Below are 13,978 nucleotides of genomic sequence, written 5' to 3'. Positions count from 1 at the left end.
GATCGCATATGCCAAAAATTGCAAAAAAAAAACATTCAGAGATTATGTAACGGGACAAACCTTTTCGACGGTTATAAACGAAAAATCACGATTTAACGATAGTTTTAACTCTGATTACGATGATTTTTTACAGCTACACTCCTTGATCCTATATGAATACAATGAACTAATTCGATCGTCAATTTAAAATATATAAACTAGTGGATACCACAAAATCTTATGTTATACTTAATGAAAGTATAAATAAACTCAAAATATCAATGAATCTATTATTTTGATGTGATACGCATTATACGAAACTAGTTTCAACGATCCAACCGTCAAACTTGTTTGTATATGCTTCGAGATCGTATACACCAAAAATCGACAAAAACAAACATTCAGAGATTATGTAACGGGACAAACCTTTTAACAGTTATAAACCAAAAATCACCATTTAACGGTAGTTTTAACTCCGATTTTGATGATTTTTTACAGCTACACTCCTTGATCCTATATGAATAAAATGAACTAATTCAATCGTCAATTTAAAATATTTACACTAGTGGATATCACAAAATCTGTTGTTTTACTTAATGAAAGTATAAATAAACTCAAAGTATTAGTGAATCTATTGTTTTGATGGGATATGCATTGTACGAAACTAGTTTCAACGATCCAACCGTCAAACTTGTTTGTATATGATTCGAGATTGCATACACCAAAAATTGAAAAAAACAAACATTCAGAGATTATGTAATGGGACAAACCTTTTCGACGGTTATAAACGAAAAATCCCCATTTAACGGTAGTTTTAACTCCGATTTTGATGATTTTTTTACACTTACACTCCTTGATCCTATATGAATACAATGAACTAATTTAATCCTCAATTTAAAACATTTACAGAAGTGGATACAACAAAATCTTATGTTATACTTAATGAAAGTATAAATAAACTCCAACTGTTAGTGAATCTATTGTTTTGATGGGATACGCATTGTACGAAACTAGTTTCAATGATCCAACCGTCAAACTTGTTTGTATATGCTTCGAGATCGCATATGCCAAAAATTGCAAAAAACAAACATTCCTATATCAAGTAACGGGACAAACCTTTTCGCCGGCGATAAACGAAAAATCACAATTTAACGGTTATTTTAACTTCGATTTTGATGATTTTTTTACAATGAACTAATTTGATTGTCAATTTAAAACATTTAAACAGGTGGATACCACAAAAGAAAAAGGCAATGCAAGAACACCAAAATAAAAGCACAAGGGGGAGAAAAAAAAAACTTTGCGCGACGTTGGTACGCTTGCGTCGCGCAAAACAGCTTTGCGCAACGAAGATCTACAATGCGCAAAACATATTTGTTCGACGCTGGCGTACCTACGTCGTGCAAAGTGTTTTTTTTTCCCTTTTCCTTATGAACTAATTCGACCATCGATTTAAAATATTTACACAAGTGGATACCACAAAATCTTATGTTATACTTAATGAAAGTATGAATAAACTCCAAGTGTTAGTGAATCTATTGTTTTGATGGGATATGCATTATACGAAACCAGTCTAGACGATCCAATCGGCAAACTTGTTTGTACATAATTCGAGATTGCATACGCCAAAAATCGCAACAAACGAACATTCAGAGATTATGTACCGAGACAAACCTTTTCGACGGTTATAATGTGACTGCCCGTTCCAGAATTTTTAAAACGTACGTGTGAAAAGACGATTTTGCCCCTAGTGTGACTTTTCGTTGTGTGGTTGTTTTTGGGGTTTTGTTGGTAGGTTTTGTGTGACATCCCACATCACCCAGGGGAGTGATCCTTAAATGTATATTCCCATCCCTACCTAGCACGAGGCCTTTTGGGAGCTCACTGGCTTCGGGTTCCATGGGAACTCCGAAGTTAAGCGAGTAGCGCGCGAGAGCAATCCCATGATGGGTGACCCACTGGGAAGTTGCTCGTGAGTTCCCAAAAACAAAACCGTGAGGGAATGGTAAGCCCAAAGCGGACAATATCGTGCTACGGTGGTGGAGCGGGCCTGGGAAGTGATCCGCCCCGGGCCGGATGTGACAATTTGGTATCAGAGCCTAACCCTGGTTGCGTGTGTGCCGACGAGGACGTCGGGCCCCTAAGGGGGTGGATTGTGACATCCCACATCGCCCAGGGAAGTGATCCTTATATGTATATTCCCATCTCTACCTAGCACGAGGCCTTTTGGGAGCTCACTGGCTTCGGGTTCCGTAGGAACTCCAAAGTTAAGCGAGAAGGGGGCTAGAGCAATCCCATGATGGGTGACCCACTGGGAAGTTGCTCGTGAGTTCCCAAAAACAAAACCGTGAGGGAATGGTAAGCCCAAAGCGGACAATATCGCTTAACTCTTATTTTGTTGATTTTTTTATAGCTACACTCCTTCATCCTATATGAATATAATGAACTAATTCGATTGTCAATTTAAAATATTTACACAAGTGGATACCATAAAATCTTATGTTATACTTAATGAAAGTACAAATAAACTCAAACTATTAGTGAATCTATAGTTTTGATGTGATACGCATTGTACGAAACTAGTTTCAACGATCCAACCGTCAAACTTGTTTGTATATGCTTCGAGATCGTATACGACAAAAATCAACAGAAACAAACATTCAGATATTATGTAACGGGACAAACCCTTTCGACGGTTATAAACGAAAAATCACCATTTAACAGTAGTTTTTACTCCAATTTTGATGATTTTTTGCAGCTACACTCATTGATCCTATATGAATACAATGAACTAATTCAATCGTCAATTTAAAATATTTACACTAGTGGATATCACAAAATCTGTTGTTTTACTTAATGAAAGTATAAATAAACTCAAAGTATTAGTGAATCTATTGTTTTGATAGGATATGCATTGTACGAAACTAGTATCAACAATCCAACCGTCAAACTTGTTTGTATATGTTTCGAGATCGCATACGCCAAAAATCGAAAAAAAATAAACATTCAGAGATTATGTAACGGGACAAACCTTTTCGACGGTTACAAACGAAAAATCACCATTTAACGGTAGTTTTAACTCCGATTTTGATAATTTTTTTACAGCTACACTCTTTGATCCTATATGAATACAATGAACTAATTTGATCCTCAATTTAAAATATTTACACAAGTGGATGCAACAAAATCTTATGTTATACTTAATGAAAGTATAAATAAACTCCAAGTGTTAATGAATCTATTGTTTTGATGGGCTAGGCATTGTACGAAACTAGTTTCAACGATCAAACGGTCAAACTTGTTTGTATATGCTACGAGATCACATATGCCAAAAATCGCAAAAACAAATATTCAGATATCAAGTAACGGGACAAACATTTTCGCCGGCGATAAACGAAAAATCACAATTTAACGGTTATTTTAACTCCGATTTTGATGATTTTTTTTACAGCTACACTCCTTAACCCTATATGAATACAATGAACTAATTTGATCGTCAATTTAAAACATTTACACAAGTGGATACCACAAAAGAATAAGGCAATGCAAGAACCCCAAAATGAAAGTATAAATAAACTCCGACTGTTAATGAATCTATTGTTTTGATGGGATATGCATTGTACGAAACTAGTTTCAACGATCCAATTGTCAAACTTGTTTGTATATGCTTTGAGATCGTATACGCCAAAAATCGACAAAAACAAACATTCAGATATTTTGTAACGGGACAAACCTTTTCGACGGTTATAAATGAAAAATCACCATTTAACGGTAGTTTTAACTTCAATTTTGATGATTTTTTACAACTACACTCATTGATCCTATATGAATACAATGAACTAATTCAATCGTCAATTTAAAATATTTACACTAGTGGATATCACAAAATCTTATGTTATACTTAATGAAAGTATAAATGAACTCCAAGTGTTAGTTAATCTATTGTTTTGATGTGATAAGCATTGTACGAAACTAGTTTCAACGATCCAACCGTCAAACTTGTTTGTATATGCTTTGAGATCGCATACACCAAAAATCGCAAAATACAAATAATCAGAGAGTATGTAACGGGACAAACCTTTTGGACAGTTATAAACCAAAAATCACCATTTAATGCTTATTTTACCTTCAATTTTGATGATTTTTTACAGCTACACTCCTTGATCCTATATGAATACAATGAACTAATTCGATCGTCAATTTAAAATATTTACACAAGTGGATACCACAAAATCTTATGTTATACTTAACAAAAGTATAAATAAACTCCAAGTGTTAGTGAATCTATTGTTTTGATGGGATACGCATTGTACGAAACTAGTTTCAACGATCCAACCGTCAAACCTTTTTGTATATGCTTCAAGATCGCATACACCAAAAATCGCAAAATACAAACATTCAGAGATTATTTAACGGAACAAACCTTTTCGACAGTTATAAACGAAAAATCACCATTTAACGATTATTTTAACTCTAATTTTGATGATTTTTTTTCAGCTACACTCCTTAACTCTATATGAATACAATGAACTAATTCGATTGTCAATTTACAACATTTACACTAGTGGATATCACAAAAGAAAAGGACAATGCAAGAACCCCAAAAGAAAAGCAAAAAGGGGAAAAAAAAAAAAAAAAAACTTTGCGCAACGTAAGTGCACTTGCGTCGCCCAAAGTTGGTAAAAAAGCGCTAAAGCATCTTGGTTTGGCGCCAAAATCTTGTGCGACGTAGGTGCGCCTTCGTCGAGCAAAACAGCTTTGCGCAACGCCAGTCTTCGTCGCGCAAAGTGTTGTTGGGAAAGGCCGTTTGTGCGACGTTGTCTGTTTAGTGTTGCACAAACATACTTTGCGCGACGAAATTTGCTGAGTCACGTAAACATGTTTTTGTACTAGTGCTTTCATATGTGCTCGTGTTCAAATTTTTACTTGTTACTTGTTAGTGATGTTAAAGTTTAAATATTGATTTGAAGGTGATTATATTACTTACCTATGTGTTCTATTGTGTTTGAGATTTTTTTTTTTTTTTAGTTTGAGACCTTTTTTTTCCAATTGTTGAGATTTGTTTCGAACTTTCACAGAATATTATCAACAACAACAACAATAAAATCTTTTCCCATCAAATGAGGTCAGCTGTATGAATCCTAAAACGTCATTATGCTCGGTTCTGTGCCACGTCTTCCATTAAATCCAAGTACTCTACGTCTTTTCTTAGAGTCTCTTCCAAAGTCTTTCTCTACCCTTTTGGCCCTGAACCTTTGTCCCATAATCGCATCTTCTAACCGAAGCGTCAGTAGGCCTTCGTTTCACATGTCCAAAACTACTGTAACCGATTTTCTCTCATTTTTTCTTCAATTTCGGCTACTCCTACTTTACTTTGGATATCCTTATTCATAATCTTAACCTTTCTCATGTGCCCACACATCAACGAAGCATTCTCATCTCTACTACACCTATTTTATGTGCATGTTTATACTTCACCGCCCAACATTATGTGCCATAAAGCATTGCTGACCTTATTGTCGTCCTATAAAATTTTTCCTTGAGCTTCAGTGGCATACGTCGGATGCACTTTTGCACTTCATCCATCCAGGTTGTATTCTATGGTTGAGGTCTGATGCGAGAATTATACGCACACAAATTAAACCCTCTTTTTGTCAATTGTAGTAAGTATGTAAGTAGGGATTGTTCTAGGCCGGGGATTAGGAGGGATTGCAAAATCACTTGGATTTGACTCAAAAACGTAAAAACAAGTTTAAAACACTATACTAAACTCGAAGAATGCAAAACTAAACTTTAAAACACTAAAACAAACCAAAAGACTCAAACATCACCCAAAACACTCAAAACTGCCTTAAAAACACTTTCTGGGCAGTTTTGAGCACCTTGGTGAATTTGGACGGATTTGTGCAACAAATTGAATCAAAACACTTATAAACACAAACTAAGACACTTTCTAACTAATTTGGACAATAAAGTAAAGGGGGATTGGTTTTGGATGAATTTGAAATTAAAACAGAACTTGGAAATAAAACAGATTGTAAAGATGAATGTGATGGAATTGAATGGATGGGATGGCTAGCTAAGGGGTTCATCTCCACACATGTTATACTTGCATATAAAACGATTTCTAATTGCTTTTCAATAAACCATGAATTCTCAACGCCCCAGGTTAACCGTGATTGCACTAATTAACCCTCAGATTTTCCTAACGTTATTGAATTGGATGATTGCATACGACAACCCAAAACATTTCCCACAAGTCCCCTACATGATTGCATAATAGAGATACAAGCAAGAATCATTAAGTTCTTTGAAAACCAAAAGCATTGACGAAGCACTTGTTACTATGATTGCATGAAACTTATGCCAAGAATTTATTTAACGCGATTGTTTATAAGCAACCTCCACCACTTGTGAATATAAGTTCATAACTATTAGGTGAAACTCACTTATATTCTAGCATCATATTCATGCATGAAGATTAAGCGTGCACTCTCAATAAACATACATAAATGGGTTATCAATCAAATAGTTAAACAAATTGAATCCACAACTTATGAAACGCAATTGGAAGTAATCAAATCATATTGCAAGCATAAACATATATTTCGAATCCCCCCTAGCCAAGGGGGGGTTTAGTTCCTCATACGTACAAGACAAAGAGAATTGAAATTAAACATTGTAATCGAGGAAAAGAAACACCTAAACATTCCAACAACTCAAACTTGAATTGTATGAACGTTTAGGCACTCTTCTCCTCCTCTTCGTTGTGGCATAAGGTCTAAGGATAGGTTTGGAGGGATGGGGAGTGTGGAATGGAGTGGAGTGTGTTGGGGGGATGGGGAGGTGCTAGAAATGAAGAGAATGATGCTGGAAATGCAAAGAACCCACGACAATGGATGAATGGATGTGTTTTTGTGTTGGTTTGAGGTGTGTGGAATGAATGAATTGTGTGATGGGATTGCATGGTTTTATAGGGAGAGAATGGGTGAGAATGTGAGAGAATGTGGCTGCAATGCATGTGAAAAACAGCTAGGAAAGTTGGTGGAAAGCTGGAAAGCATGTGGCAAGGTGTGTAGGTGCTGGAATTGCAAAGAAAACCCACGGCAAAGACTTGTTTGGGTGCATGTGATGATTTCTGTGGTGGGTTATGCATGGCAAGGCTGGAATGTGGTGTAATGATGAAGGAATAATATCTTGGTGGCTGGAATGATGAAGTGGAATGCTGGAATTGCACAAGGGGAAAGCTGGAAAGGGAAAGGTAGCCACGACAATGGGGATTTCTTGATGGTTTTGGGGTTGTGATGCATGTGAATGCATGTGAATTAAAACTAGAGTGAATAATGATGAATGCATGTGGATTAAAGAGGGAGAATGTGGTGTAATGATGAAGTGGAATGCTGAAAATGTAAGGGGATGCACGGCAAAGTAGGGAAGTGATTGTTGTTTGTGTGAAGTGTGTGTGAATGCATGTGAGTGGCAACTAGGTTGAATGAAAGGTGAATGGATAATGAAATGGGGAAGCATGTGAGTGACAACTAGGTTGAATGATGATGAGTGCATGTGGTTGAATGAAAACATGTGAATGAATGAGAATGTGCTAGGGTGTTGAAAGGTTTTGCATGGCTTTGAAGTGATTGTGGATGTTGGAATTGGAAGGGAATGCATGGCCTTGGGGTTGGTTTAAGAGAGAATGGGCTAGGCCCTTTGTTGTATGTCTTAAAGTGCATACAAAGCCTTCAATTTCGTCCAACATTTTGGCTCCAAGCATAAGCCATCCATTCCAAGCCCAATTTTGCTCCAAAATGCTCCAAAATGCATCTTTTTGCTTCCTTAGCCATATGAACCTAAAAACACACGAAAATGGCTTAAACTACTAAAACAACTAGGAATTAACAATATAAATGCACGAAAACAAGCTAAGTAAGTCGCCTAATTATGCTCCTATCAAGGTCTCCATCCAACTCTCCGTTCTTTTGCAAGATAGATCCTAGGTAGCGAAAGCGGTCGCTCTTTGGTACTTCCAAATCTTCAATCCTCACCCCTAACTCATTTGAGCCTCCGTTTGAACTTACACACTCCATATACTCTATCTACTAAAATAGTTATTAATTGGAGACAAATTTGTTTTAATATAAAAACTATATCTAAACTAAAGAAGTGATTTTATGCTCACGGGTTTTAATATTCGATGTATAACCTCTAATTCTACTTTATTTTGTTCATTCAAATAGCAAATAAAAGAAGGGGTGTGATATCTACACATCCCTTTTTACTTCTCACACATTTTTGTGTTTTTTTAATTTTTTGTCGTCATATGGGTTGAATTGAAGAAGATTAAAGGACAAAAATTAACAAGAAATTTGTGAGAAGTAAAAAATGATGTTTGAATAGCACAACCCATTAAAAGGTATGTCAAAAGTAAAATAGATGTGCACAAGTTTTTTATATGCCTCGAAAATTGATGACTTTAGGTTTTCAGCATGATGTTCACTTATTTTTGTCTTGATGAACAAAAGAAAAAGAAGATAAATGTTTTTAATCATCTCATTCCTGAATTAAAGTGAAATACACTTAAAATATGAAGAAATAGTAAACTAGCTTGTAAGATTTTTAACCATGAGAGGCAGGACAATGCTAAACAAGGTCGGAAAACTTAGTGGAAAACATTGGATTCACTAGTAAGATTTGATATTGGACTGGATGAAGTAGGACAAATTGGACCTTGGAGACGAAAAAACTAGGTGGAAATTATACTACGGAGTAGCGGAGTAGTAAACAATTTTGATCAGTGTGATCGTTTGGGAGTTGACTTTGGATAGCATTTGAGAATTGGATGGATTAAAAAATCACTAGAAGTTTTGAATCGTAGAGTTTAAACTTTGATAAAGGTCCTGAGCATGAATGGCTTTGCTTCTATTTATAGATGAAGGTAAATCGACCCATTGGCTATGGCATTTCGTGCTCGGTCTTACCATGACGGTCTTGAACAAACATTTAATTAGATTTCTTTTATACATAAAAAACAGAAAAAAGAGAATTACATAGATAAAAGGATCTCTAACTACCTGCCAATGAAATTTATACAGCGTTAGCAAGTAAAGCAGTGAAGGGTGTTAAGATAGAGGGAGAGAATAATAATGACACTAAACCAAAGATTTGAGATGCTCTTTGGGATAAATAGTAAAAAATGAGATGATGGCTAGGCAATTAGCATGAGGTGCCGTGAGCTTTTGAAATATTAAGTGATGGAATGGAGAACGTGGTGTTTGACTTTTGGTGGTGACAAGCCCTTTAGCCTAGGTAGGCTTCGGTTTATTTGAAAAGTTACGGGTAGCTAGAATGTTATACAATTAATGAAATTGGGCCAATTTGTAATAGCTTTTAGTTATTGGGCTGGATTTAAATAAGTCTGTTTTGTATAGCGAGCTGGCATTCACACATTTGAGCCTTGAGGTGTGGTATTCGGCTTTAAAAGGATTGGCCTTTCAGTTGTAACGGTAACAAAAGAAAGAAATAATTTGTACTTTCTTCTTCTCTACTGTTTATCCTTTCTTCTTCGTGCTTCCATGCCCAACGACCAAGGTTGAGCCGATCCTTGGCTGGGTTTTATCAATCTGCATCTCCGAAACTTCAAGTTTGATTCCACAATTTGCATCTCCGATTTACGCAGCCGTAGTCGTCATTGGAAGCAAGGTATTATAATGTTGGTAAATTAATTTTCAATTTTGGTTAGGGTTAGTTTTTTTGACGTTTAATTGCATGGCTGAAGCTCAGATCAGAATTATCAAATCGCTTTTAAATGCAAGATAGTTGTATGCTACGGCTGTAGTTAGAAAGGAAAGTAAGCGAAAATCTTTGCGTTATTTCGATTTTTAAGATTAGAATAAAAACATGAGATCTAATGCTTTTCGTTAACGCTTAGTGTTGAATTTTCTATCAGGCCTATGAATTGCTCTTGTCAATCTTTTTAAGTTTTGTTAGACTAGCTAATCTTGAAAATGTCGCACGATGAGCTCATCTAATTTTCGTTTTAAGCAATGATAATATGATGTTCTGCAGGTATTACCACAAGTTCATTGTTAATGGGGATTGGCAGCTTTCAACATCGTCCCCATCTGAAAGGGATGGAAGTGGGAATGTCAACAATATAATCATCCTTGGCGAAACTGCCAGCATGAAACCTTCTGTTTAACAACCGCAAAATGTCAGTGGACTAATATGCATTTCTTTTTCGTCGATTGTTTTCTTTTCCAGTAAGCAAAATATAGGACTTCTCCATGTCAGCTTTAGTTTCTTGTGTGGTGATTGAATTCTGCAGATGGAATTAGTTCTACAGATTGAATTGAAATTTTAATCACCCTTCTCTAGTAGTATGTAATGTACTATAAATGAATTGAAGTCACAAATCTCAATGCATACAACAGCGCATACGCCATTTTAGTGTAAGAAAGATGAAAAAATAACCCTTCTCAAGTGGAACTAATAGCTTTTCATCTAACTTTATTGAATATATTTGAAGTCGCAAATCTCTCTTAGGGTTTGATTTCATTGAAAAAGCACAAGTTTTTGCTTTCAAATCTAATTATAAAGGCCCCTTTTTTATTTTGTTGCTCTTGTTTTGGATGTGGGTTGTAAACTTCTGCAATTAGTATTGGCCATATGCTGCTGAGAAGTGTTATTTTGATATCATTTCTCTTCTGGGTTTGCATCATTGCATGCAATGTTACATGTGGTTCATTAGTTGTGTGTTTGATTTTTCTGTTTTGGTACGAGATAGAATTTCTGTAAGATATAATTTGGTTATGCTGCGTTCTCTGTCACATCCATAATTTTGAAGATATGGGATTTTCCTGTATCGAATTTCCGGTATTCAATTACCTAGACCGTATGTACTTTCTGGCTGCATCTACAGTCCCTTCTTTTGTTTTGCTTTTCAATTGGAGTGTCTGAAGGTTTACCAAGTCGTTTATTTTAGAATGAATATTGATTTGGATTCTGGATAATGAATCTTTGCTGTGGGAATAACGAATAAAAATCTTGGAAGGTGGATAGATTTCTGCTTATGTGTAGCCTTTGGATTAATCGGAATCATGTTTCATTCCCCTTATGTAATTATTAAAGGTAGAAGTGAGCAGTATTGTCTGATGATTATTGTGTCGTGAATCAGTCAATCATATTAGATGAGAGAGTAAATATAGCTGTCATCTGGAATTGATATGCCATCGTTAATTTGTCAAATTTGAATTGGTCTGAGTCTCCGACTCGTATTGGTTTGGACCATGGGTTTCAAAACAAATATATTGTTAGTGATGCTAATCTCGTGATCGCTAATATGTAATGGCAAGAGAATGTCATTAACATAATTTTGTGTATTGTATTTTCTAGATAAGAATTTTTTTTGTTTTATATTTGTGTTCAGGTTCTTTTCACTTTACTCCTCTTGATCATGGAGGGAGAAACATCGTGGTTTAGCCATTCCTTTGATAACATGGCAAGGCAGACTCCAGAGTGTTTATTCATTCTCAGAACTCAGAAGGTTAGTATGATTCATTCTCAGAGCTCATTGATGGAGGAAATAGAGAAGGGTAATTAAATTTTTTTCTGGCCTTCGTACTTTAGGTTTATGTCCCATGCCATTGTGCATTATCATTTGCCTCTTGCAATATTAGCTAGGTTGATCTCGTAGGTGAATTAACTCCGTTTCTTTCTGTTTCAATTTACATTGTTGCGACGCTTTTCTTTTAATTGTAGAAAAGTCTATGAAATACTTTTTAACAGGACATATTACATATTGTTAAGATGAGTTGTTAGGGTAAAATAATAACAGACTTGAATCAAAGCTTTCAAACTAACAAATACGCTGATAAGGGACCGGAATTAAGCTAAATAAGCAAAGGAGAGAGAACAATAAGTTCACAAAAAGAATAAAGACGAATCACTAAAAATCATTATTCATCAAAACCAAACTCAAATAACCATAAATACTAATATTTTTCAACAAGGAAAACACAGAGGAGGACATTGAAACATTAAAATGAGTTTCCAACGTGTCGGGGATTATTTATTTACAATCAGAAAACTTCATTTTATCGAGTTTACTACCAGAAAACTTGGTATAATTGGTAGAATATCTTCACATGATGGTGCACTGAGTGGCAGCAAAGATATTTCCCAGGGCCAGTAGCATTTCTATCGTCTTCAATGCTTTCCTCCCGGCAGTCTGAAAATTAATACGCGCACCGAAAAATGGTTACTGAGTCAGCAATTAAGAAGTCTAATATGTTAAGAATTTATATGCACGTAAGTACGTACGTACGTATGTATGTATGAGAATGCTAGGCTGTCCATAATAATAAGAAAGAGGAAAATGGCATCTAATTACCTTTTTTGGCCTTGGATTAACGGGAACCATTGCATTGGATGTATGAGGTGTGAGTGGACGAGGAGGAGCTGGAGGAGCTTGAGGAGCTGGAGAAGACGAATTGCTTGTCTCCGATGTACTTCCATACTCGGGTGCCTTTGACTAGCATTACATAAAATAGAGAATTAATTAATAAACAAAAATTGCTGAATAATTATCGGCACGGGCCACCAAGGCCAGTTCTAAAATTCATTAAAGTTCTATGATTTCTTGTTTTGGACAAGACAAGTTGTATGAAGCTGAAATGAAAATATTGGACACTTTCCCGGGGGAGAGGATCCTCTCCGGACCCAATCCCTTCGGATCCTCCTTCTTCTGTTTTCTCTGTAGTTTTTCTTCTGCTTCCTCGTCTCCTTCAATTCTTCTTCTTTAATAACCTTTTCTTCTTCACCATTTTTGTTTGTTTTTTGGAAAAATTCATAACCACAAGTCGTCGACAACTATTGCGACGTTGTCGATAACCAGCTCCGGAGAGACTACGACGCCAACTCGGCACTTAAAGAAGAAGGATCCGGTGGGATTGGGTCCGGAGAGGATCCTTTACCCTTTCCAGATGATTCCGTAGTCAAATCATAAAATATGTAAGGACTATAACTCATCTAACAATATTTTTTCTATTTTTTATTTGAGAGTTTCACTTTAGACTTATGCTTCAAAAGCAAGTGGAATTTAATATCTAATTCCTTGTTAATGTATAACATGATCGGTTGAGGATGCATGCCACGGATTCACTGCTATTGTACTGTCCAATGCATCTAGTTCTTGTTTTGATTTTGTTGCGAGGAAATGGTATTTAGAGAAAAATTCAGAGGAGAAAGTTGATATGCAGGTGAATTTCACGTTCTTCCTAGGGAGAATAATAAAACAAAGGTGCACAAATTGTTCAAGCAAATGGAAAACGAAGGAATTAGATATTGCTCATATGTAATATAGAACAATAGATGTAATATGATAAAACAAACGGAAGCAAAAAGATGTAAAATACAACGATAGTATCCATACGCACCTCATTAGTGACTGACGTTGCTTGCTGGTTCAAAATTGTCATCCTGTTCCTTTGAAGAAGCAGGAAGTTATCAAGGAATTTGTCGTGGCCATGGAAATATTTGCCATCAGCATAACAAGCAGGGCAAACATTGAACGTGTTAGTGGCATCAGTGGCACAATCGTCAAAGCATTTGACACAAGCGAAATAAACTCCCTTGATAAATTTTTTGCACTGCCCGTTACAAAAAGGTTTTCCACTATAATTAATGTACAAGAGAGTCATCACGTCCATGAAATCAAGCTCTTCACGTCCTTCCTTCTTTAGTTCGTCGAAAAAAAGGGAGTTACACAGATGCTTGTAATCTCCATGCCTCTCCATGTATTCCGTGAACTCTTGCAAGGTCACTCGGTCGTTCTTGTCTAGATCCATTTCGTAGAAAGACTCATCTGCCAACCGTTGAACATCCGTCGACGCATACTTGTAGTATGCAAATGCTGTTTGGCGCAAATCCTCCATTTTAAAACTATCTTCTTGATTCTTAGATGTGGATTTGAGTTGCACTCAGGGAAGTCAGAATGTGGTATATA

At 36.0% G+C, this 13,978-nt stretch overlaps 1 protein-coding gene and 1 long non-coding RNA gene across 2 annotated transcripts; one reads left to right on the top strand and one right to left on the bottom strand.

Moving 5' to 3' along the window:
• The first annotated feature begins 9,469 nt into the window (after nt 1–9,469).
• On the top strand, nt 9,470–12,711 carry LOC137736556 (uncharacterized). The gene is made up of 3 exons (XR_015954859.1): nt 9,470–9,675; nt 10,042–10,186; nt 11,402–12,711. It is a non-coding gene; the product is annotated as an uncharacterized LOC137736556 (long non-coding RNA).
• On the bottom strand, nt 11,908–13,978 carry LOC137738447 (uncharacterized). The gene is made up of 3 exons (XM_088682747.1): nt 13,410–13,978; nt 12,365–12,505; nt 11,908–12,202 (listed from the first exon to the last, which is right to left on the bottom strand). The coding sequence occupies exons 1-3, from the start codon at nt 13,905–13,907 to the stop codon at nt 12,116–12,118; spliced, it is 726 nt and encodes a 241-aa protein (XP_088538873.1). The 5' UTR covers nt 13,908–13,978; the 3' UTR covers nt 11,908–12,115.

This window comes from Pyrus communis, chromosome 13 (assembly GCF_041283825.1).
Source record: "Pyrus communis isolate YQ-2024b chromosome 13, ASM4128382v1, whole genome shotgun sequence".
In the NCBI taxonomy this organism is placed as follows: domain Eukaryota; kingdom Viridiplantae; phylum Streptophyta; class Magnoliopsida; order Rosales; family Rosaceae; genus Pyrus; species Pyrus communis.
Note: the sequence above shows the minus strand (reverse complement) of the source record. Positions and strands in the feature narration are given on the sequence as shown.